Raw genomic sequence first — 25,477 nt, 5'->3', positions numbered from 1 at the left:
AGAGACAAAGATTTGCGTCAGAGGCCCAGCAATTTCATCCCTCACCTCCCTTAGCAGCCTGGGATAGATGCCATCAGGCCCCGGAGATTTATCCGTCTTTATACTGTCTAAAAGTCCCAACACCTCTTCCCTCGTGATGACTATATCCCTCAACGGATCCTCAAACTCCTCAAGCACAGCACCAGACATCAGGCCCCTCTCCTGCGTGAATACCGACGCAAAGTATTCATTCAGGATCTCCCCCATTCCCCCAGGCTCCAAGCATAGTTCCCCTCCTCTGTCCCTGAGAGGACCAATCTTCCCTCTAACCATCCTTTTATTTCTAACATAGGAGTAAAATGCCTTAGGATTTTCTTTAATCCTACCCGCCAAAGCCATTTCGTGGCCCCTTTTTGCCTTTCTGATGCCCCTTTTAAGTTCTCTCCTACATTCTCTGTATTCTTCTAACGCTATCTCTGTCCTCAAATGCCTAGATCTAATGTACGCCTCCCTCTTCCTCCTGACCAGGTCCTCAATATCCCTAGTTACCCACGGCTCTCTAATCCTACCCTTCCCATCCTTCCTCTTGACCGGCACGTGCCTTTCCTGCAAAGATTTTAGTTTTCCCTTGAGAGACTCCCACATACCCAGCGTCGACCTGCCATCAAGCAGCTTACCCCAGTCCGTATCTTTAAGATCCTGCCTAATCCGGTTGTATCTAGCCCTCCCCCAGTTTAACACCCTCCCCTTAGGACAGGCTTCATCTTTATCCATTAATATCTTAAACCAGACAGAGTTGTGGTCACTGTTAGCCACCTGCTCTCCTACTTCAACGTCAACCACCTGCCCAGGCTCATTCCCCAGAACCAAGTCCAGTATAGCCCCCTCTCTGGTCGGGCTATCCACATACTGCTCCAGGGATCCTTCCATTACACACTGTACAAATTCCTCCCCGTCAGCACCCTCTGATCTCGGCACCTTCCAGTCTACCCCGGGGAGATTAAAATCTCCCACTACCACCACCCTATTCTTCCTGCACTTATCTAGAATGTCCCTGCTTATCCCTTCTTCCACAGCCCTCGGGCTGTTGGGCGGTCTGTAGTACACACCCAACATAGTAACATCTCCCTTCCTATTCCTCAACTCCACCCATAGCGACTCGATTCCTATATCCTCTATACCTCCCTCCCTCTGCACTGCTATGATGCAATCCTTAACTAACAACGCCACTCCCCCACCTCTCAGCGACCCACCCCTATCACGCCTGAAGCACTTATACCCGGGAACATTCAACTGCCAGTCCTGCCCTTCCTTTATCCAAGTCTCTGTCACCGCCACCACTTCCAACTTCCTTTTGAACATTATTGCCTTCAGTTCATCTGTTTTGCCAGTCACACTCCTAGCATTGAAACACATGCACCGAAGACCCTCAGAAACAATCCGATCCTTCTTCCTACCCTCCGGGCTTACCCTATCCCCAATCCCAGTTCCGTCCACCTCCCCACCCCCCCTCCATATTAGTTTAAACCCTGCCGAAACACTCCAGCTAACCTTCCAGCTAAGATATGCACACCCTTCCCAGTTAACTGTACCCCATCCCTCTTGTATATTTGCCCCTCTTTCATAAATACTTCCCAATGGTCTACGAATCTAAAACCCTCTGCCCTACACCAATCCTTCAACCACGCATTGAGTTGGAGTATCTCATTATTTCTAGCCCTGCTAGCCCCAGGCACCGGCAGCAGCCCAGAGAACGCCACCCTGGAGGCCCTACATTTCAGCCTAGCCCCCAACTCCCTGAACTGCCTACGTATGTCCCCCCTGCACTTTGTTCCTACATCCTTCTCTCCTACGTGCACTATCACATCAGACTCGGTCCCTCCACCCTTCAAAATTCCCTCTACCCTTTCTGAAACATCCTGTACCCCTGCTCCAGGGAGGCAGACTACCATCCTGGAGTCCCGCTTTTGCCCACAGAACCGCCTGTCAATCCCTTTGACTCTCCCATCCCCCACCACTATCTCACACCCTGCACTCTTCCCTTCCTCCGAGGTATTCTGATCTCCCTCCCTTGCCTTCTCTACCCCAGCTGTCACCCCACCCTTAATATTCCGGGGTAATTCCTCTGGGGCGGTCCTAGTGCTATGACTCCTTTTCTTTTCACTCTTCCTAACTGTAACCCATCCATCTCTCCTCCTAGGTCCTGGTATCTGCTCAGTGTTACTGTCCCTATCCATTATTTCCTCATTTTCCCTAACTAAAAACATATCCTCCAGCCTCAGTTCCAGCTGCGTCACCCGGGCCCTTAATCTCTGCACCTCTAGACATTTCCCGCATATGTGTGCTTTCGGGAGAAAAGTTAACTTCATGCGTTTGGAATGTAATTTATTCCATTAAAAAAAAGCTCTTCAAGCAGCAATAAAAAAACTGTGATACTTGAATGTAGTGAAGGGTGGGAAGCAGTGATGTTCAAAACAGAAAGATATGGTAGATAATTTCTAAGATTTAAACGCTGCCTTTGTTAAGACCATTCCAGCATGAGAGAGTCATTGGGTGACCAGGGTTCTAAGGGAGTAAACAAGGAGACACAGTTTCCAGTGGCATGAGAGAAAAAGGTGAAAATGCTCAGCAGGTCAGGCAGCATCTGTGGAGGGAGAAACAGAGTTAACGTTTCAGGTCAATGGCCTTTCATCAGTGGTAGGAGGATTTGTAGGTCAAAGGTGATTGGTAGAAGAACCAGAGGGGAGATGAGAGGTAATTTTATGACACAGCAAGTTACGATCAGGAAAGAACTGCTTGAAAAGGTGTTGGAAGAGGATTCAATAATTTTTAAAGAAAATTGGATAGATATTTGGTGGACTATGAGGAGAGGAAGAGGAAGTAGGACCTATTGAATAGCTCTATCGAAGGAACAATGCTATCGATGGGCTAAACGGACTCCTTCTGTGCTACAAGATTTTTTGATTCTATATCAGAGACAACCTGCCCATGGGCAGAATTACAATATTACTCTAGGAATTGTAGGTTCACTCTACTTTATCTCTTCTCAATGTACAGCCCTCTCATCCCTGGAATCAATATAGCGAACCTTTGCTGCACCCTCTAAGACAAGTATATCCATCCTTTGGTATGGACATGAAAACTCTGCATGGTACTCCAGGCGTGAGCTCACCGAAGCCCTCAAAATTGCAGTAAGACTTCCTTACTCTTCCAACTCCCTTGCAATAAAGCCTAAGAAAAGACAGCTCAGAGAGCAGAAGGAAAAAATCTTATAGGAGGAGGGTTTGCTAAAATTCTGAAGGGGCTTGACAGGGCAGGCACTACGAGGTTGTTACCACTAGGGAATTGAAAATATGGGCGCACAGTCTCAGGACAAGGGAACAACCATTTAGGACTGAGATGAAGAGAAAGTTCCTCATTTAAAATGTTGCAAGTCTTTGGAATTTCCTATTCCATGGGGTGGCAGAGACTTCATCATTGAATATATTTAAGGCTGAGATAAACAGATGTTTGGACTCTCAGGGAATTAAAGGATATTAAGCGGGAAAGTGAAGTTGAAGCTCAAGATCATAGGGAAGGCAATGGCCTAGTGGTATTATTGCTAAACTATTAATCCAGAAACTCAGCTAATGTGCTGGGACCCAGGTTCGAATCCCATCAAAGCTGATGGTAGAATTTGAATCGAAAAAAAATCTGAAATTAAGCATCTACTAATGACCATGAAACTATTGTTGATTGTTGGAAAAATCCATCTAGTTCACTAATGTCTTTTAGGGAAGAAAATGTGCCGTCCTTACCTGGTCTGGCCTATATGTGACTCCAGAACACAGCAATGTGGTTGACTCTCAACTCTCCTCCAAGGGCAAGTAGGGATGGAAAATAAGTGCTGGCCAGACAACAATGCCCATATCCCACAAATGAATAAAAAAATTCGAATGGAAGAGGAAGCTCCACATATGGTGTCATCTTACCCCTATTTCTTGTGTTTTTTGTCCTGAAACTGGTGGCAGAATTCGACCGCCCTGCCTGCCATGGGAATCAGAGCAGGCGAGGGGCGAGGCTGCAAAAATCCCACCCTGGGTGTTTGGAGGGGGCTGAGAGCTCTGGTTGGGTGTTCAATCTTCTTCCCTCACTAGTTGATCCTGTAATTCATTAAACATCCCCATCGAGTGGAAAGTATCAAATGCAAAGACTGCACAGGTTAAAGTGATAAATTTGACTAATTTATATGAACAGTTTATAGAAACAAAGAGAAATAAAATACTCTAACTATAAAACAAACGTCCAAAAGGAGTTAACTTTTCCTCAAGGCTCAAGATGCCTCCAATTAAAGCCCTCTCAGAAAAGGCTTTCAGTCCAATTAAACCTCTTTTCAGGAAAGTACCACAACCTAAACTTGGCTGGCAGGAATTATCATTGAGTATGGGAGAAAAGAAGACACTGTGCTGAGTGGGGAGGAACGGAACAATAATGTGAAGATACCCCGTTTGCTACCCCCTTCTTTCGACAATAACCCTAATCAGTCAAACAGTGGCGGCATTAATTACCTGCAACATCGTTGCACAACTGGACATAGAAGGTTTCTCTTCGATAGATGATTTCCTGAGCTATGATGCCGTAACTGTACGTGTCCCCTTTCTGAGATACGCCCTCTTGCCGGAGGTGCTCAGGAGCTGTCCACAGATCTAGGAGTGGAGGTCGAAAAGAAAACTGAACAACTGAATACAATCGACATCTTGCACAAACAAGAAGAAAGGTTTGCAAGGTTTACGCTTAAACCTTTAGCCCATCTTTCAGATAACTTGGATACCCCAAAGCGCTTTACAGCCAGTGAAGTATATTTTGAAACAGAGCAATTATTTCATGCAGGTAAGCTTTCAGAAACAATATGCTGGTAATCAGAGAATCTGTTGGTTGAAGGGTAAATGTGTTGGCCAGTATACCATAGAACCATAGAATCCATACAGTGCAGAAAGAGGCCATATGGCCCATCTAGTCTGCACTGAAGCTCCATATAAGTCCTCCCCTCTGTCCTATGCCCTGATTTACCATGGCTAATGCACCTAACCAGCATGTCTTTCGGACTGTGGGAGGAAATCAGAGGACCTGGGGGAATCCCACGCAGACATGGGGAGAATGTGCAAACTCCACACAGACAGCCACGTGAGGCTGGAATTGAACCCAGGTCCCTGACGCTGTGAGACAGCAATGTTAACCATTGTGCCACTGTGAATTTCCCTGCTCATCTTTAAGATATTACCACGTATCCTTTTACTTCCACCTGAAAAAGCCAAGGGGGCCTTGATTTATCCAGCACCCCAACTTCCGCTCCTCACCAACTTGTGATATTAGCAACAAAGCTGCCTAACCGCCATTCCGACTCACACTGTCTCTAAACTCTGCTCCTTGCCACCTTCACTGTCACACCCATCCTCAAATCCTACCTCTTCAAACAAGCCTCTGGAAATAGTATCAGAGAATAGTTCAGCACTGAAGGAGGCCACTTGGCCATTGCATCCTGCTGGCTCTCTATAAGAGCAACTCATCTAGTCTCTTTCCCCTGCTTCTCCCCCTTATTTCTACAGTTTATTTTCCTCCAGATAATTATCCATCTTTCGTTTGAAAGCCTATGTTGAACCTGCCACACTCTTAGGCAATGAATCCAGTGCTTTATTCTCCTTGTTTTGGCACTCTATGGACTTATTTGTATCCAATGACTCCCATCCATTGACTCTGTCTATACTTCCCACTGCCTCGGCAAAGCAGCCTGCATAATTAAGGACCCCACGCACCCCGGACATTCTCTCTTCCACCTTCTTCCATCGGGAAAAAGAGAAAAAAATCTGAGGTCACGTACCCAGTGACTCGAGAACAGCTTCTTCCCTGCTACCATTCAGCTTTTGAATGGATCTACCTTGCATTAAGTTGACCTTTGTCCACACCCTAGCTATGACAGTAACACTACATTCTCTCTTGTTTCCTTCTCTATGAGAGGTATGCTGTGTCTGCAAAGCACGCAAGAAACAATACTTTTCACTGTATACTAATACATGTGACAATAATAAATCAGATCAAATATATATTTTGTGCTTATACAGCCCCAGACCCTCCGCTCCTGATCCCCTCTTTGGAATTGTACCCTTTATTTTGTACTGTCTCTCCTTGATCTCCCAACTGAAATAAATGACTTCACAGTTGCTGGTGTTAAATTTCGTCTGTCACTTATCCACCTGTTCCACCAACCTCTTAATGCCCATCCCTCTCTTCCTCTCTCCGTCTGAGTTACCTGCAAACTCTGGAATTGTGTCCTGTGCTCCCAAATCTGGATCATTAATAGATATTGAGAAAAGCAGGGGTTCTAACTAATACTGACCCCCAGGGAACTCCTCTAGTCCAAAACAAAATGTTCACCATTACTCTCTGCCGCTCAGCCAATTTCATACCTGTGTTGCTACTGTTCTTTTTATTACATGTTGCTGACAGACTCGTTATGTGGAACTTTTTTGAATATCTTTCAGAAATCACATACACCACATTAACCTCATCAAACGTTTCTTTTACCTCATCGTAAATCTCAAGCAATTTTGCTTTCCTTAATCAAACCAAAATCGATCCAAATGACTGTTAACGTTGTCCTAAATTCTTGCTTCATAGAATCCCTCGAGGTACATAAGGAGGCCTCATCGAGTCTGCACCGACAACAATCCCATCCAACCCTATCTCCATAACCTCACGTATTTACGTGATGTTAGGGGGCAATTTAGCATGGCCAATCAACCTAACTCGCACATCTTTGGACTGTGGGGGGAAACTGGAGCACCCTGAGGAAACCCATGCAGACACGGGGAGAATGTGCAAACTCCACACAGACAGTGACCTAAGGCCAGAATTGAACCCAGGTCCCTGGCACTGTGAGGTAGCAGTACTAACCACCGTGCTGCCCTGCACGACTGGTTATCCCAGATACAAGTGTGCAGTTAAGCTCTCCACTATTTCTTACTGTGGTCCATCTCTATCCGGTAAATTAGTTTGGGATGGTTTGTCACATGAAAGAGGTTAATGAATGGAATATTACAGCAGTTTCTGTTCTTAGCTCACAATTCCTATTCCTCACCTTTCGATGGCATAGCAATGGTATTTAAGCCAAAATCGGTAATTTTCACCACCATCCGACTGTCCACAACACAATTTGTGGATTTCAGGCTCCCATGCACTTCGATTTTGCTTGAATGTAGATATGACATACCCTTAAAAATAAAGGCCAATGCACCAGTCAGCAACTGAACAAGACAGTAGCAAGAATCATTCTTTAAACAAGACTTAAGGTAAACCATACAGCACAGATCATTTTAGCAGCACCTGGTAAATGTCAGTGATCGATGGATTAGTTAATAACTAACTGATTGTTTCTAATCCTGTGCTGTATCTGTCGTGGGAGTGTTTGGTGGGACAGCGTAGAGGGAGCTTTACTGTGTATTTAACCCCGTGCTCTACTTGTCCTGGGAGTGTTTGATGGGGACAGTGTAGAGGGAACTTTACTCTGTACCTAACTCTGTACTATATCTGCCTTGGGAGTGTTTGATGGGGACAATGTAGACGGAGCTTTACTCTGTATCTAAACTCATGCTGTACCTGTGCTGGGAGTGTTTGATGGGGGCAGGGTAGAGGTAGTTTTATACCCTGTGTCAAACCCCCATGCTGTCCCTGCCTTGGGAGTGTTTGATGGGGACAGTATAGAGGGAGTTTTGCTCTGTATTTAACTCTTTGCTGTAACTCTCCTGGGAGTGTTTGATGGGGACAGTGTAGAGAGGAGCTGTACCTGTCCTGGGAGAGTTTGATGGGGGACAGTGTAGAGAGAACTTTACTCTGTATCTAATCCTGTGCTGTACTAGCTCGGGGAGTATTTAATGGGGACAATGTAGATGGAGCTTTATCCTGTATCTGCCTCTGCTGTACCTCTCCTGGGAGTGTTTGATGCGGACACTATAGAGGGAGCTTTATTCTATTTTTAACTCTGAGCTGTGCCTGTCCTGGGAGTGTTTGATGGGGACAGTGTAGATGAAACTTTACTCTGTATCTACTCTGTGCTGTACCTCTCCTGGGAGTATTTGATTGGGCCAGTATAGAGGGAGCTTTACTCTATTTCTAACCCTGTGCTGTGCCTGTCTTAGGCATGTTTGATGGGGGACAGTGTAGAGAGAGCTTTGCTCTGTATCTAACCCCTGTCTTGGCTGTGTTTGATGGGAGTGTAGAGGGAAGACAGGCTAGCGTGTGTGCACACACACATATACACACATACACACACACAAATGTAGACTAACACACAAAAACACATTCACAAACATGCAGACTTACAGATAAACACACAGATGCACAGACTACCACACATTTACACACATATGCACAGACAGACACACATTCACTCAAGTACACTTACAGTCACATGCACAAACATCAGGGACAGCAATCAAGCAGATTGCTGATTTAATCTGATTTAATTTTTATTTGTACTGAAACCAATGAAGAGTTCACCAAGCTTTTAAATAGGAATTACTTTTGGAACAGCTGAGTTTGTTCCTTTTGCAGCAAAGGTTAGAAAATGGTCAACCACTAAAACATTGACCAGCCATCTCCAATCTTTCAACAATCAGCCTAAAACTGCTCTTCATGAGGACTTGCAGTGGCGGAACCTACCTTTGCGATATCATACATGACTGATATCTTGAACTCCAGGTCCATGAAGGTGCCATCAGGATATGATACTGTGTCATTCAGAACATCCTGAGAGAAATAATAGAAAATTCAACACCATCAGGAGGAGTCAACAGTTGGTGCAGTGACCAATTTGGTGATCTTGATCGCTGAAGTTTGACATTTGTTGCAGTTCAGATGCAGCAAGTGTTGTGGATCACCAGCCGCTCGATGGTCACAGATCACCTAACAATGGTCATTCTCCTTTACTTTTCCGATCGGGGTCTTCTAAGATTATGAAGCGGTTCAAGAGGGTAGACATAGAATAAATGTTTCTACTTCTGAGTGAGGTCAAAATTGTGAGCCAAGACAGAAAACAGTCTCTAATTAACTCAATGAGGAATTAATGTAAACTAAAGTTTACCTATTAGTCACAAGTAGACTTACATTAACACTGCAATGAAGTTACTGTGAAAATCCCCTAGTCGTCACACTCCGGCACCTGTTTGGATACACCGAGGGACAATTTAGCATGGCCAATGCACCCTAACCAGCACGTCTTTTGGACGGTGGGAGGAAACCGGAGCACCTGGAGGAAACCCACACAGACACAGGGAGAATGTGCAGACTCCACACAGACAGTGACCCAAGCAGGAATCAAACCCATGTATCTGGTGGTGTGAGGCAGCAGTGCTAACCATTGTGCCACCATGCCGTCCAATTCGGGGGATATTAGTTTATTCAGAGTGGTCAGAATGTGAAACTCACTACCACAAGGACTGGTTCAGTGGCACACTGGTTAGCACTGCTGCCTCACAACACCAGGGATCCGCCTTCAATTCCAGCCATGGGTGACTGTGCGGAGTTTGCACTTTCTCCTTCTTCACTAACTGACTAACAGGAGAGAGAAGTTATCCCCAATGTCCTGGCCAATATTAATCGCTCAATCAACATCATTAAAATAGATTATGTGATCATTACCACATTGCTGTTTGTGGGATCTTGCTGGACTCAGATTGGCTTCTGCATTTCCTACATTACAACAGGGACTGCACTTTAAAAAGTGTCTATAAAAGGCACTTCCTGAGCTCATGAAATTTAATATATAAATGCAAATTCATTATCTCCCTTTCCCCAAGTTGCTCACTTCTTTTCCTGTGTTCAACAAGTAGGCCACGCTCAAGTGAGCGTGCTTCGTGTGTTGACTCATGTTGTCTGGGTTTTTGATTACAGGGGCAACACACACAACTTTGATCTTGTCCTAATCAAACACCCAAATATTTCTGATTTCCAGGAGAGTTTACAGAATAATGACCGAGAACCAGGATTCATTTTCTAATCTTCCTCACACCACCCTCCTTCCAGCAACTAGTAGCAAATCTATCGGCTGCCAAGCCAAGGGAAGAAACAACCATTTTGACATGCCTCCCCATTAAAGTGAAGACGACTCTCGGCTGACTTACCCTCAGTGATCCTCGGTCGCAGAACTCAACCACTTTGAATATCTCAAAGTCAAACTTCACCGTGCCGTAGAATTTGGTTAAATTATAATAATCAATTTGCAGCAGCTGAAAGAGAAATAGTTTTGTTTAGAATTTGGTAGTGAGCTGTTTAATAATTACATGGGAGGCTATTTTTCCCATGTTTGCCTGTGCGTTCTCTTTGGACTTGTTACTTTTCCCATAGGCCTGCAAATTTTTACACTTTGGTATTTATCCACTTGCAGGCGGCACGGTTGCACAGTGGTTAGCATGGTAGCCTCACAGCGTCAGGGACCCGGGTTCAATTCCCGACTTGGGTCACTGTCTTTTGCACATTCTCTCTGTGTCTGCGTGGGTTTCCTCTGGGTACTCCACTTTCCTTTCACAGTCCAAAGATGTGCATTGGCCGTGCTAAATTCTCCTTTAGCGCACCTGAACAGGCGCCAGAATGTGGCGGCTAGGGGATTTTCACAGTAACTTCAGTGCAGTGTGAATGTAAGCTTAGTTGTACTAATAAATAAACTTTAAAAAAATTGCCTTAAAAGTGATTACTGAATCTGCTTTCACCACACTTCCAGACTGATCATAACAACAAATTGGTTGGGATTTTCCAGCATGCTCGCCCTGGAAAATCCAAAATCCCACCTTTCCATGGTCTGTCCCTGATCCGCTATGATTCTTGTGACAGGCAGAATGGAAAAATTCGCCCCATTGTGATAAATGACCATTCTGATGGCGTAGGTTATCAAAAGGGCAGGATGCTGTAGGCTTTTATTGACTTGCCCTGCCATCTTTCAAAGACTTACGCATTGCACTCAGACCTTCCCAACAGCAACATGCATTTACATAACATCTTTAATGGACTAAAATGTCTCAAGGTGCTTCATAAATGTCTGTGTGAAGAGTGTAAAGAGAGTTACTCTGGGTTAAGAATCCATTTTCTTCGGTTATACAATGTTCATCTGGGTTTCAAGTCTAACTTTCTTTATTCTTGATTAGATTTGGACCTCCTACCTGCTCTCATAGGAAGTCTTGGGGCCCAAGTGGTAGCACTTGGTGCCCAATTCTCCCCAAAAAATTTTAAGTGCTGAATTGGTGGGAAAACTGGTGTAGGTCACGATTGTTTTTTCAGTGGGAGCTCCGACTTAAATCTCCTCACACTCTGTGCACTGCAAAGGCCACAATCGTGAATCTCATTAAAAGCTTGGTGGGTGGAGTGGGGGTGCAGTGGGTACAGTGGGATGGTCCTGTTCATGCCAGAGTCTGACAGCTCCAGAACTTCCACGTGCGCAGTGCCCCTGCACGGTCAGACTGCAGTTTGCTGGCCAGCTTGACTGCTGCCAGCCCAGGATGCTCACACTGCTGCCCCTGCACCCCCCTCCATGGCCTGATCGCGGCCCCCACAACCATTTCCAGGCCAGCCCTGACCCCTGACACCCCCCACTCCTGTCCCAGAGCACCGCAATCTCCACCTTCCCCCCAGAGCCGTGACAATCACCCTTCCCCCCCCACTGACCGCACCCCCCAACCAGAGGCAAGCAGCCCACTCCCCCAAACAGGATGCAGGACCGCCCACCCCCCTCCCCCCACCCCCGGAGGCAGACCTGATCACTGGCCTTCCTCCAGCCTTGACCGATCCTATGTGCATAGTGGCAACAGGACGGCCCCACCTCCACCCTTACCGATCACCCTCTAGGCTCAGCCCACAATAGGCCCCACCCCCCTTTGCCACACCCCCTTGGCACTGCCCCAAGCCCAGTGGGCAGTGTCAAGGTGCCCTCTAGACATGGGCACTTTGCCTCATGAGCAGTGCCAAGGGGGCAGAGGCTGGCACTGCCAGGTTGCCCATGCTCCCCACTGCCCAATCCCCTGGGGGGTCCCAATTGCCCCGCTTTCTTTTGCTAGTTCCCCAAACGTGGAGAGCTACTCTGAACTCTGCCGGACTGAAATACTCCTGGCAGGGAGGGAGGTGCTATCAGGCCTGGAGAATTCAGTCCTGGGCCCAATACTGACATTTAAGATAGACTAAAAATAGATTTAAAATACTTATCTCGTCTTCCCACTGGTTTCCAGCATGGTCCCGACTTCCTGCTGTCCAGCTGTGGGAGACGCACATGCATTGGGTATGCATGTGCGAATCCTGCTAAACGGCCGACATGTACATCTCCCAACCCGATGCGCCAAAATTCGTGCACGTCAGGATGGGAGAATCAGGCCCTTGCTGTCTGAGAAAAATGTGTTCATAACGTGACCAAACAGATTCAGTATTGACCTGAAAATCCTTCCAACACATGCCAATGACAGGCCATGGAAACGGGAGAGACTCCTGGTCAGCCATGTGACAAAAGGGAAGTTGGAGCCTCTTCCATCGTGGTTCCAGACTACAACGTGTGTGTAAAAGTGGATATTTTCACAGCAACCTAGACTCTGAGTGATCTGCAACACATTCCACCACCTGCTCTCTTACACTTGAACCTTCAATTAATTGCACAAATTAAGGGCAAGGATAAACAAATAGAGGAGATTCTTTAAGATGCAAGCACAATACTGCACATGCTGGAATCTGAAACAAAATCTCAGCAGCTAGGACAGCACCTCTGGAGAGAGAATAGATCTAACGTGTCGAGTCTGGATGACTCTTCGTCGGAGCTGGAGCAGGGAGGACATCCTTATTTGGGCACATAGGAAAGGAGGCTTATTGACATGAGGGTGGTGAGTAGGATGAGGAGCTATATATTTGTAATATTTCACTTTGTGAATAAATAAACTGAGGAAAGGTTGACTTCTGTTTTCCTCTTTTACCAAGTGACATTTTGAAGTGTAACACCTCCATTGTGGAGTTTCTGTGTATTACTGGAAGATACAGTGCACAAACAGGCCATTAGGCCCCACTGGTCGATGCAAGAATTTATGCTTCACATGAGTTTCTTCCAACCTCAACCTAGTTAGCATATCTCTCTCTGTTTTTTTCTCCCTCATGTACTTACCTAACTTCCCCCTTAATTCACCTACGTAATTCACCTATTTTATTCACCTCAATTGCTCCCTGCTGCCGTGTGTTCTACATTCTAGCCCAGTCGAGAGGGATTCATGTTCCAAATTTACACCCCCAGTTTGAGCGTCAAGCAGTAGTTGCAGGTTAGGTATTCCAGGTGCATGTTACAGAGGATATGATACAATGCAACACCTACTATTGCATACAGTCCCCATCGCATATAGCAGGCACATCCATGTCAGTGCGATTTTTCCACTAACTTGTAACACTATGAGAGGTGGTAATAACAAATTAACTTACACAATTATTAGTGTGAACAGCCAGTTATTAGTGTGAACAGCTGCCAATAGATCTGACTTTCCCAGAAATTTGATGAAGTTTTAAAATTGGAGGATACTGAAAAGCACAAAATGATCGACCCACTTTAAATGGAAATGGCCTTGTCGCCAGACTATTAATCCAGAAACTCAGTTAATGTTCTGGGGAACCGGGTTGGAATGTCACCACGGCAGGTAGAATTTGAATTCAATATAAAATATCTGGAATTAAGAATCTACTGATGACCATGAAACCATTGTCGATTGTCAAAAAAAACCCCACCTGGTTCACTCATGAACTCTGGGGAAGGAAATCTGCTGTCCTTACCTCATCTGGCCTACGTGTGACTCCAGAGCCCTAGCAGTATGGTTGACTCTTAAATGCTCTCTGAAATGGTCTAGTTCAATGGCAATTAGGAATGGGCAACAATTGCTGGCTCAGCCAGTGACGCCCACATCCCATGTAAGAATAAAAAGAAATGAAAGGAAAACTATGGTGATAATGGATACCTATGGTGATAAATTTCTGGGAAAGTCAGGTCTATTAGCAGCTCCATCAGCTTTCACACTAAAAATCTGTCCTCTTGGATAGATGTAAAAGATCCCATGGCACTTTCAGCCCATCATGTCTGTACTGGCTGTCCAAATGAGCATTATGACTTAGTGCCATTCCCTTGCCTTTTCCCCCATGTCCCTGCATATTGTTTCTATTCAAATAATCATGGAATGCCCTCTTGTATAGCCCAATTGAACCTGCCTCCGCCACACTTCCAGGCAGAGCCTTCCAGACCCCAACCACTGGCTGTGTGGAAAAGTTGTTTTCTCACATCACTTTTGTTTTTTGACAATGAGTGTGAGCTCTGAGTTCTCCCTGGTGTACCCTGCTCAATATTTATCCCGCAACACATTTGTGGGCAAAGTTAAAGCTCATGCAATGAAAGGGACAGCAACAACATGGATACGAAGTTGGCTGAGTGGCAGGAAACAAAGAGTAATGCAGAATGATTGTGTTTCAGGTTGAAGGAAGGTCTATAGTGCAGTTCCCCAGGAATGAATTTTAGGACCCCAGCTCTTCCTGATATTAAAACAGGGCACAGTTTCAAAATTTGTGGTTAATATGAAATAGGGGAGCATTGAGAATCATGAGGAGGATAGTGTATAACTCCAAAAAAACAGAGACAAGTTGGTGGAATGGGCGGACAAGTGGCAGATGATACTTAGTGTCGAGAACTGTGAAGTGATTGACTTGGTAGGAAGAACACAGAGGGACCATATAAAATGAAGGGTACAATTCAAAAGCAGGAGCAGAGAGACCTGAGTTTAATATGTGTATAGATCATTGAAGTTGGTAGGACAGGTTGAGAATGCGGTTAATAAAGTGTACGGTATCCTGGGCTTTATCAGTCAGTTTAAATTTATTTATTCGTGTCACAAGTAGGCTTACTGTAAAAATCTTCTAGTCTCCACACTGAGGGAGAATTTAGCACGGCCAACGCACTCTAACCAGCACGTCTTTCAGACTGTGGGAAGGGCACCCGAGGAAACCCACACAGCACATATAGATTCCACACAAACAGTGAACCAAGCCGGGAATTGAACATGGCGCTGTGAGGCAGCAGTGCTAACCACTGTGTCAGTGCTGTAGGGGCAGAGAGTACAACATCAAAGAAGTTATGTTAAACCTGTTTAAAACACTGGTTTGGCCTCAGTTGGGTGATTACATCCAGTACTGGGCAGCACCCTTTAGGAAAAATATGAAAGCACTGGGGGACAGAAAAGATCCTTGACAATGGTTCTAGGCGTGAGGAACTTCAGTTACTTAAAAAGATTGAAGAAGTTGGAACTGTTCTCCCTAGGGGAGAGAAGGCTGAGAGGAGATTTGATCGAGGATTTTACACGTCTCAAAACTGTAGAATCCCGCCTGAGGTCAATGGACCTTCCTATTGTCCGCCCCTCGCCCACTCTGATTCCTGTGGCAGGCTGGATAGTAAAATTCCTGCCCAGGAGTCTGGACAGGGTCCAGAGAGAGAAACTGTTCCCTTCGGTGAAAGGACTGAGAACCTGAGTGGCGGGTGGGGGGAAACCAATTTAAGGCAATCAGCAAAAGAAGCAACGGAGGCACGAGGAGAAACATTTTCACGTAGCAATGGTTAGGACCTGGGATGCACTGCCTGAGAGTGTGGTGGAAACAGAGGCTTTCAAAAGGGAATTGGATCACTATTTGAAAAGGAAAAATTTGCAGGACTATGGGGAAAAGGAAGACAGGCAGATATAGGAAAGGCTGAATGGCCTCATTCTGCACTGAAATCATTCTATGATTCTATGAATCAGCATCACTGGTTATTAGCTCATTGCTGTTTGTGGAAGGCTCTGTGTGGCATGGTGGCACAGTGGTTAGCACTGCTGCCTCACAGCGCCAGGTACCCAGGTTCAATTCTTGGCTTGGGTCATTGTCTGTGTGAAGTCTGCACATCCTCCCTGTGTCTGTGTGGGTTTCCTCCGGGTGCTCCAGTTTCCCCCCACAGTCCAAAGATGTGAGGTTAATTGGATTGGCCATGCTAAATTACCCCTTAGTGTCAGGGGGACTAGACAGGGTAAACGCATGGGGTTATGGGGATAGAGCCTGGGTGGGATTGTGGTTGGTGCAGATTTGATGGGCCGAATGGCCTCCTTCTGCATTGGAGGATTCTATGATTCTATGAAATTGATTGCTGCATTTCCATCAATATATTAATGCTTACATTTGAAAACGTATTGAAATTGGCTGTAAAACACCTTAAAATGCATCGTGAAAGAGTCTCTAGATTTACAAATCTTTCTTTCTGTACATGTGTTACAAATGATGCCCAGTGCACTGAGAACTGGGACAAACATTGGGTGAGGTTTACCTTGTTGAGTTCGATCTTTTGCCTCACAGTGAAGTTGCCATCCTGGTGTTTCAGCTTCTTCAAGACAACAATCTGAAAGAGGGGATAGAAGATTTCACTCCCGATCCTCTGTCAACCTGGATTTCAGGTTTGCAAGCCAGATATTCTTGCGAGGAATGTTTTATACCTACACTGAGGAAGCAACCTGGTACATGCTATCCAAGGTGGCAGCAGGCTCATTACGTGGTTATTGGGCAGTGGGCAATAATATTTGTAATGACCTTAGTGAGGCCCATGATGTGGACCTCTTAGAATATGAGCTGCCAGATTAAGGCAGTAGGCTTGTCCAAACAGGGAAGCTTGCTTCTGTATGTAATGTGGAGTGTCAGGGTTATTGGCACTCTAGGTTTATACTCTGTATGAGGAAGGACCTGTTTTGAGCGTTGCTGGCTACGTAAAATCTAAATTTAGTGAAGGGACACTAGTCTGGGAGGAGTTATTTCAATATTGAGCACATTTATACTGTACATTTTACATTTGTAATTTTTGGAATTGGTTAACAAGCAACAATTTGCATTTATATACCATCTTGAATGGAATGAAGTATCCCAAGGTGAGCACAGGCTCTCACTTTTGGAGGAGAGATGGTGGCATAGTGGCAATGTCACCAGAGACCCATGTTACTGCACTGGGGATACAAGTTCAAATCCCCCCCAGCATGGTAGCTGGTGAATTTAAAATCCAATGACATAAAAAAAAATCTGGAACCAAAAGCCAGTGTCAATATTGGCAACTATTAAATTATTGTTCATTGATTGTAAAAATTCATCTGGTTCATTAATGCTCTTTAGGGAATGGGAGGGGAGGCAATGGCCTAGTGGTATTATTGTTAGACTATTAATCCATAAATTTAGCTAATGTTCTGGGGGCCCTGGTTCGAATCCCGCCATGACAGATGGTGGAATTTGAATTCAATAAAAAATATCTGGAATTGAGAATCTACTGATGACTATCAAACCATTGTTGATTATCGGAACAAACAACCCATCTGGTTCACTAATGTCCTTTAGGGAAGGAAATCTGCCGTCCTTACCCAGTCTGGCCTACAAGTGACTCCAGAGCCGAGAACAAGCGTCAAAGCTTTGCTCATACAGGCAGGTTTTAAAGGAAGTGACTGACGTTAAAAAATAGTGCTGAGAGATTTCAGGAGGGAATTTCAGCACTTCAAGCTTTGGCTGCCAAAGGCACAGATTCCAACGGCAGAGTGATGGAAATTCATGTTGGTATCTTGCAGGATTGTAAAGCTGGAAAAGTGTAAGGAGGGAGAAAGCCATAGATGGATTTGAAAACAAGGATGAGAATTTTAAAACCAAGCCATAATACCTTTTTGTCATATTTTGCTCTCCATAAAGGCACAAGGCTTTCTTTTCTCTTGTCCTCTTCGATCTTGAAATACAAGATAGAGTGGATTAGTCACACATATTGTGAGAGAGTCTATGGCTTTATAACTTGCCACGTATTGGTATCACTCTCAGCTGAGAATTTTTCCGACTCCCACTATCCACCTTGAGGAAGAAAATTCAGGCCAATGGCATGGTTCTTTGTTTGCAGGAACACAGGGAGCAGGGATGCACATACACAGATCACTGAATGAGGCAAGATATGCTGTGAGTGTGGTTAGCAAAACCTACGTGATGTTGTGCTTCATAAATCATAGAAACCCTACAGAAAGAGGCCATTTGGCCCATCAAATCTGTACTGACCACAATCCCATCCAAGCCCTACCTCCATATCCGTACATATTTCCTCACTAATCCCTCTAACCTACGCATCTCAGGACACTAAGGGGCAATTTTATTTTAGCATGGCCAATCAACCTAACCCACACATCTTTGGACTGTGGGAGGAAACCGGAGCACCCAGAGGAAACCCATGCAGACACGAGGAGAATGTGCAGACACGAGGAGAATGTGCAAACTCCACACAGGCAGTGACCCGAGCCAGGAATCGAACTCAGGTCCCTGGAGCTGTGAAGCATCAGCACTAACTACTGTGCGACCGTGCCGCCCATGGTAGAGTGTGGAAATTCATGTCGATATCATGTTGAAATGAAGATATTGAAAACAAAAGTGGGAAATATTTTGTTGAGCATTTATAAAATTTTAGTCTCAGTTCTAACTGCCACACTTTCAAGAATCATAGAAAAACTACAGCACAAACCGATTGTCTTTTAACTGCTCTCTGAAATGGCCCAGCGAGCTACTCTGTTCAAGGGCAATTAGGGATGGGCAACACCGCTTTTCATGAAAGAATAAATAAAAACAACATGCACCTTAGATCAACTCTTGTGCCTAACTATCGATGCTGCCTGGGAGACTAAGTGAAACACACACATCCTGTATAAGTTTGTAGCAGCCTCCATTTGTGCTTTCTGAGTAGATTTACCTTCAGGTTGATGCTGTTCTTCTCATCACCCTCCAGAGGAATGATTTTGTCGCTGGAAATGTGTGACCATTTCTTTAAACACATTCTTCGTTCCTTCTTGTACTTTCTGATGGTGTAACATTTGGTAAATTAAATAAAATTTATTTATTAGTCACAAGTAAGGCTTACATTAACAGTGCAATGAAGTTACTGTGAAATTCCCCTAGTCGCCACGCTCTGGCACCTGTTCGAGTCAATGCACCCTAACCAGCACGTCTTTCAGAACGTGGGAGGAAATGGGAACACCCGGAGGAAACCTACACAAACTTAGGGAGAACGTGTAGACTCCATACAGGCCGTGACACCCCCTCCCCCCTATCGAACCCGGGTCCTGGTGCTGAGAGGCAGAAGTGCTAACCCCTTTGGCATCCATATTAATTATTAAATAATTTAAAATGCAGCTGTAACTACACCAGGAGGCTGCAAAACAACAGGCACAGAGGCAATAACTGAACTAACAGCAGCAGCTGAACCATCATTTAATCACAGAGTCACTACTGTGCAAAAGGCTGCCATTCGGTTTCCACCAGCTTTCTGAAGGAGCATCTTACCCAGACCCCTATCCTCATAACCCCACCTGTTTATCCTGCTAATCCCCCTAACCTACACAGCTTGGGACACTAAGGGGTTATTTATCATGGCCAATCAACCTAACCCACACATCTTTAGGGAGTGGGAGAAAACCGGAGCACTCGGAGGAAACCCACGCAGACAGGGGAGAACGTGAAAACTCCACACAGACAGTGACCCAAGACTGGAATCAAACCTGGATCCCTGGTGCTGTGAGGCTAACCATTGTGCCACCGTGCTGTCCCAAACTGAACATGTTCATATTAAATATAGTGTAGGTATCTGTTTGGAGATATATACCATCCTGTAGCAGAAACTAAATAAAAATCATCAGGAGGACAGCGTTCAATACAATTTGGGGAGAATTTGAATAAATATTGCACTAGGCCAGGAGAAAATGTAACTAAAGGTTCTAAAAAGACAGAGTTTAAGGGGATGAGTGAGTAACTAAGGCTGTCACAAATAGCACCTTGTCCAATGGGCATACACTCAGCCGCAGATTTAAAAGCGAAGGGGTGTACGCCCACGATCTACCGACCTGCCCCTGCCCACATTGAAATTTTACCAGTGATGAGTGGGCATGCAGCAGCACTGTTCCAGGGGCCAACTGAGGCCCTTCAGTGGCCAATTAATGCCCACTTCCTGCTGGCACTGGGATTAAATCAGCAATGGGTGAGGCCCATACCAAGCAGCCAGCCCAGCTGCTTTCCTTGCCCAGGCTGATGGCAGGCAGTTGGCTCTCTCCTTAACCACCTCCCCCACCCCTGGGACTTCCACAGCCTTTTCTTCCCTTTGCTCCATCCCCCTCCCAATACTTTAGCCACATGGTGGGAAGTGGGGTGTGCAGTGGGAAAGGCAGCACCCATTAATTCCAGCTCCACGTGTGATGTTTTTCCAGTGATTCGGCCAAACCCAAGGCTCTCCCTAAAAGTAGTGACACAAGTGACACAAACATCTTCTGTGTGGAGTTTGGCAGGTTTTCATTTGTTTCCGTTGCAATTAGATGAATTAGTCATGGTAAATGTGTGGGGTTATTGGGATAGGGCGGGGAAGTAGGCCTGACTAATATACACTGTCAGAGAGTTGGTGCAGACTCAATGGGCCGAATGGCCTCCTTCTGAACTGTAGGGATTCTATTCTATGATAAGTTTTACCTTTAACAGATTGCGAGCCTGTTGCCAAAGTCTTATAGTTGACAGGAGGCTACTCTGCATCAAGTGTGGCAGACCAGGAGTCTCTCCCGCACTTACCACCTGTCAATAGCGTGTTGGAAGGATTTTGCAGGTTGATACTCAACATATTGGATACATTATAAACGTACCTTCCTTGGCCATCAGGTCTGGGGGTGGAGCTCAAACCTGGAGTTTCTGGCTCAGTGACAGGGCCGCTACCCACTGTGCCCCAAGACCTCCACGTAAATATAAGATAGTTATTAATAAATAGCAAAATTTCCTTATCCATCTTCCTGTTAAATATATCAGTGATAGTCTATGTGGCAGTAAGTTACACATGCAATAGTGAGCATGTGTAACTTACTGCCACATAGACTATCACTGATGTATTTAACAGGAAGATGGATAAGTACATGAGGGAGAAAGGAATAGAAGGTGATGCTGATAGGATTAGATTAGATGTTTAACTAGCTCTCAGTATAATCTCTACATGGTGACCTAGCCAATGTTCGGTGGAAGTTTAACTTCTGTTGTCTGCCGTCACACCTAGGTTCCCGCAGGAGGCAGTTTGCTCACTTCTGTTCTTCATTAGGTACAACCTCTGCTACTCACCGCAATACAATCAACGCAATCATCATAACCACCACAACAATGACAGTCAGACCTCCCACCGCAAACTTCAGCAACGGAGTATTTGCTGTGGGGTAAAATACAGGGTGTTAAAGAGAATCCAGGGATCAAGTGTCCACATTACATTCAGCAAGTTCCACTAATCTGGTTGCTTGTATTCTTGGATGTTTCATTGCATGATCTCCAGCTTCAAACTATTCCATCCCCACACTCCCTCCATTGGTCCACTGTCCAGTCGTACTGCAGTCCTATGGCCAATTGGAAGGCAAATAGATTCTTCAGATTGGATTCAACATGATTTTTATTAACCAACCAGCTCCAATATTTTCAGAATGAATAATTCAAAGAAAAATGATCTTTTGTTTTAAGTGTCCCTGTTGTCTCAGATGTTGCTTGCAAATGGATCTGAAAATGGATCTTCAATCCCTGGAGACTCCAGGACAATCCTGGAGGTGATCACACTGGAGACGATACAGAGGAGAATCACCAGGATGTTGCCTGTGATGGAGCATTTGAACTACAAGAAGAGTCTGGATAGGCTTGGATTGTTTTCTCTGAAGCAGAGGAGGCTGAAGGGCACATGACTGCGGTGTACAAGATTAAGAGGGATATGGACAGGTAGAGTAGGGAGCAGCTGTTCCCCTTGGCTGAGGGGTCAATCACAAGGAGGCATAGTTTTAGGGTGAGGGGCAGGAGATTCAGAGGGGATTTGAGGTCAAACATTTTCACTCAGAGGGTGGTGGGAACCTGGAATGCGCTGCCTAAAAATGTAGTGGAGGCCAGAAAATTTACAACTTTGAAAAAATATTTGGGTGAGCTCTTGAAATATCATAACATTCAAGGATATGGGATAAGTGCAGGAAAATAGGATAAGTGTATTTTTACTGGTAGTTATTGTCGGTGTAGACTTGATGGGCTGAAAGGCCTTTTCTGTGCTGTATGCCTCTATGACTCTATCCTGGATGATTGGCAACTCTAGATTAAATAAGTGAGAAATGGAGGGTTACACATGGACCAGTCAGACTACCATTTTGAGTTCTGTAGCTGTAACAGGGCTTCTCTGGTTGGATAAAGGAAAGTTTATTTATTAGTCACAAGTAGGCTTACATTCACATTGCAATGAAGTTACTGTGAAAATTCTGTGCTCACCACACTCCGGTGTCTGTGTGGGTACACCGAGGGAGGATTTAGCATGGCCAACGCACCTAACCAACATGTCTTAGGAGTGTGGGAGGAAACTGGAGCACCCGGAGGAAACACACGCAGACAAGGGGAGACAGTGCAGACTCTGCACAATGACCCAAGCTGGGAATCGAACCCTGGTCCCTGGCACTGTGATGTAGCAATGCTAACCATGCTAGCCACTGTGCCACCCCATAAATGTAGAACTACATGATAATACATAAACAGCAAGGGTGCAAATATAGAATTGTATTACCTCTTCCAAATGGTGCCACCAGCTGCCCCAGCAATGATTCACAAACTTCTAATGGGATAAAAATTAGCCATTCTAAACTGAAGAGAATACAGTTCATGGAAAGGCTGGAGTTTGGATTATTAACCATAGTTTCCTGATGCAGGAGGATTAACCATTCTGCGTTTCAGGTTGTGCTTTTAATTAAGGTTTCGTGAATGTCTAACTTTAATATTTATGAAAGCAACTGGATTCGATTTGAAGCTTTAAATTCTTGACTGATTTCACCTCTGATTACCCTCAGGAGTAAAGAATTAAAATAAAAATGTCCAAGAACCTGTGGACTTTTGGGTTATGTATTCCCCCTAGCACCTTCTGGGTGCTCCAGTTTCCTCCCACAGTCTGAAAGACGTGCTAGTTAGACGCATTGGCCCGAATGGGCACCAGAGTATGGCGATTAGGGGAGTTTCACAGTAACTTAATTGCAGTGTTAATGTAAGCATTACTTGTGACTGATAAATAACTCACTGGCCACTGAAAATAGTTCTTCCCCATTCACTCCACCTTTTAGAATTTGGAACACCTCTTAACATCCTGAGACCAATCCCAGCTCCTCCGAACAACAAAAGTCCTTCATCTACCCCCCGCCCCCGCCCCGGTAAATACCTTGCGCAATCACTCAAGGGACTTGACATCCTTTCGATAGCTGACTATGCAGTGAGTGCGAGTTCCCCCCAATACCTTTTTTTAAATTTATTAGCGTCACAAGTAGGCTTACATTAACACTGCAATGAAGCGACTGTGAAAATCCTCTCGTTGCCACACTCCGGCACCTGTTCAGGTACATGGAAGGACAATTTAGCATAGCCAATGCGCCTAATCAATATGTCTTTCAGACTGTGGAAGGAAACCGGACCACTTGGAGGAAACCTACGCAGACACGGGAGAACATGCAGAGTCCACATAGACAGTGACCCAAGCCAAGAATTGCACCTGGGCTCTCAGCACTGTGAGGCAGCTGTGCTAACCACTATGCCACTGTACCGCCCTATCTCTGAGTACCATTGCTATCATCAACCTCCACCAGTAGTAGATGATCAGGCTGGCTGTGGCCTAGCAGCCCCAGGCTCGGCTAGGACTTACTTGATCCGGATTCAGGTTCACTTCTGGGCAGGCCGTGGCTCCACACAAACTTAGGATTGTGGTCAACGATGTGGGTAGTGTTAGTCGAGGTGTTAAAGTGTAACAATATTCTGTACTGGAATAACAAGGAGAATGCAGTGAGGATAGTCAGATGTCAGGGGGACAAAGACAGACTGTGAACAGACAGACATGTGGCAACTAAAATTCAACACAGAGAGAGAACTGAGAGGTGATGCAATCTGGAATGAAGAACAAGGAGGTGATATCAACACATTTTTCAATACAATTTTGATGGGGTGGGGGGGGGGGTGTCCAGAGACAATGGTCTGACAGTTCACATCCACAAACATTTAAAGATGGCAGAACAATTTAAAAAGACTGGTTAAAAAAGAGTACCCAGGGTCCTGGCTTTATAAATGAGTAGAGAGTATGAAAACAAGGAATTATGTTGAATTATGCTGAATACTGTAACGACATGGACAGGGACAGAGTTGTTAAGGAGCAGCTGTTCCCCTTAGTTGAAGGGTCAGTCACGAGGGGACGTAGGTTTAAGATGAGGGGCAGGAGATTTGGGGGAGGGAATGTGAGGAAAAACCTTTTAACCCAGAGGGTGGTGATGGTGAATGCGCTGCCTGGGAGGGTGGTGGAGGTAAGTTGCCTCATATCCTTTAAAAAGTATCTAGATAAGCACTGGGCACGTCAGGACTATGGGTCAAGTGTTGGCAGATGGGATTAGGTGGGAGTTCAGGTATTTCTAATCTGTCAGTCCAGACTTGATGGGCCAAAAGGCCTCTTCTGTGCTGTGTGATTCTGTGATCTCAGTTAGGATATTCTGCCCCATTCAGTTTAGAAAAGATGTGAAGACCTTGGAGAGGGCTTTACTCAAATGGTACCAGAGGCGATGGACTCCAATAATGTGGAGAGAATGGAGAAGCCAGGATAGTAATCCTAGTTTCCATAGAATCCCTACAGTGCAGAAGAGGCCATTCAGCCCATCAAGCCTACACCAACTCTCCAAAACAGCATCTCATCCAGACCCTCTCCTGCGCCCTATTCCCGTTACCCCATTGACCATGGCCAATCCACCTAACTTGCACATCTTTGGATTGAAGGAGGAAACTGAAGCATCTGGAGGAAATCCACACAAACTCCACAAAACAGTCACCCAAGGCCGGGTTCAAACCTGGGCCCCTGGTGATGTGAGGCAGCAATGCTAACCATTGTGCCACTGTGCTGTCCACTGAGGTAAAGATGCCATAATTCCAGATGACCATAGGTTGCCCCTTTTGAGGGGGAGAGCTGACTGGTGGTGCTTCAATCTGAGGGTCACCACACCTCAGGTGAGCGGCAAGCTTGAGAAGGTGGGGCCTTGATGAATAATCTCAGCTGGTACGGGAATTGAACCTGCGCTGTTAGTATCGCTCTGCATCACAAACCAGCCATCCAGGCACTGAGCTAACCGACTCGCTAATCCTTATTGTCTGACAGGAGAGACTGAAAAAAACCGAGACTACAATCTCAACCCCTCCAGGCTTATCACATAAATAATATGGGGGTCAAAGGGGTTAAATTGTGAGGGAAAATTGCAGAGATGGGGGAAGGATTTTCATGCACACATGCTGGAAATGATCCCCGAGGTCACCAGACCTTTCCTTGGCCCTTCAAACTTTTCATCCCACCTGTGATGATTCCAGCAGCGGGCATGACCAGAAGACGTAGCCTTGGACTTGAACT

General features: G+C 45.4%; 1 protein-coding gene across 2 annotated transcripts in view; it reads right to left on the bottom strand.

Moving 5' to 3' along the window:
• LOC145361565 (guanylyl cyclase C-like) overlaps positions 1 to 25,477 on the bottom strand; it is a 126,698-nt gene that overhangs the window by 28,139 nt on the left and 73,082 nt on the right. For both annotated transcript variants that reach the window (XM_080217398.1, XM_080217397.1), the window contains exons 10-18: positions 23,744 to 23,858; positions 21,169 to 21,253; positions 18,776 to 18,881; positions 17,714 to 17,776; positions 16,352 to 16,423; positions 10,134 to 10,238; positions 8,674 to 8,760; positions 7,094 to 7,226; positions 4,527 to 4,664 (exon numbers count right to left, since the gene is read on the bottom strand). In XM_080217398.1, coding sequence (XP_080073524.1) covers positions 4,527 to 4,664; positions 7,094 to 7,226; positions 8,674 to 8,760; positions 10,134 to 10,238; positions 16,352 to 16,423; positions 17,714 to 17,776; positions 18,776 to 18,881; positions 21,169 to 21,253; positions 23,744 to 23,858 — 904 coding nt within the window. The remainder of the gene's footprint in view (positions 1 to 4,526; positions 4,665 to 7,093; positions 7,227 to 8,673; positions 8,761 to 10,133; positions 10,239 to 16,351; positions 16,424 to 17,713; positions 17,777 to 18,775; positions 18,882 to 21,168; positions 21,254 to 23,743; positions 23,859 to 25,477) is intronic.

The sequence above is a fragment of the Carcharhinus amblyrhynchos genome, chromosome 35 (genome assembly GCF_965287045.1).
Source record: "Carcharhinus amblyrhynchos chromosome 35, sCarAmb.v2.hapA, whole genome shotgun sequence".
Lineage (NCBI taxonomy): Eukaryota > Metazoa > Chordata > Chondrichthyes > Carcharhiniformes > Carcharhinidae > Carcharhinus > Carcharhinus amblyrhynchos.
This window is presented reverse-complemented; position numbering and strand designations above follow the sequence as displayed.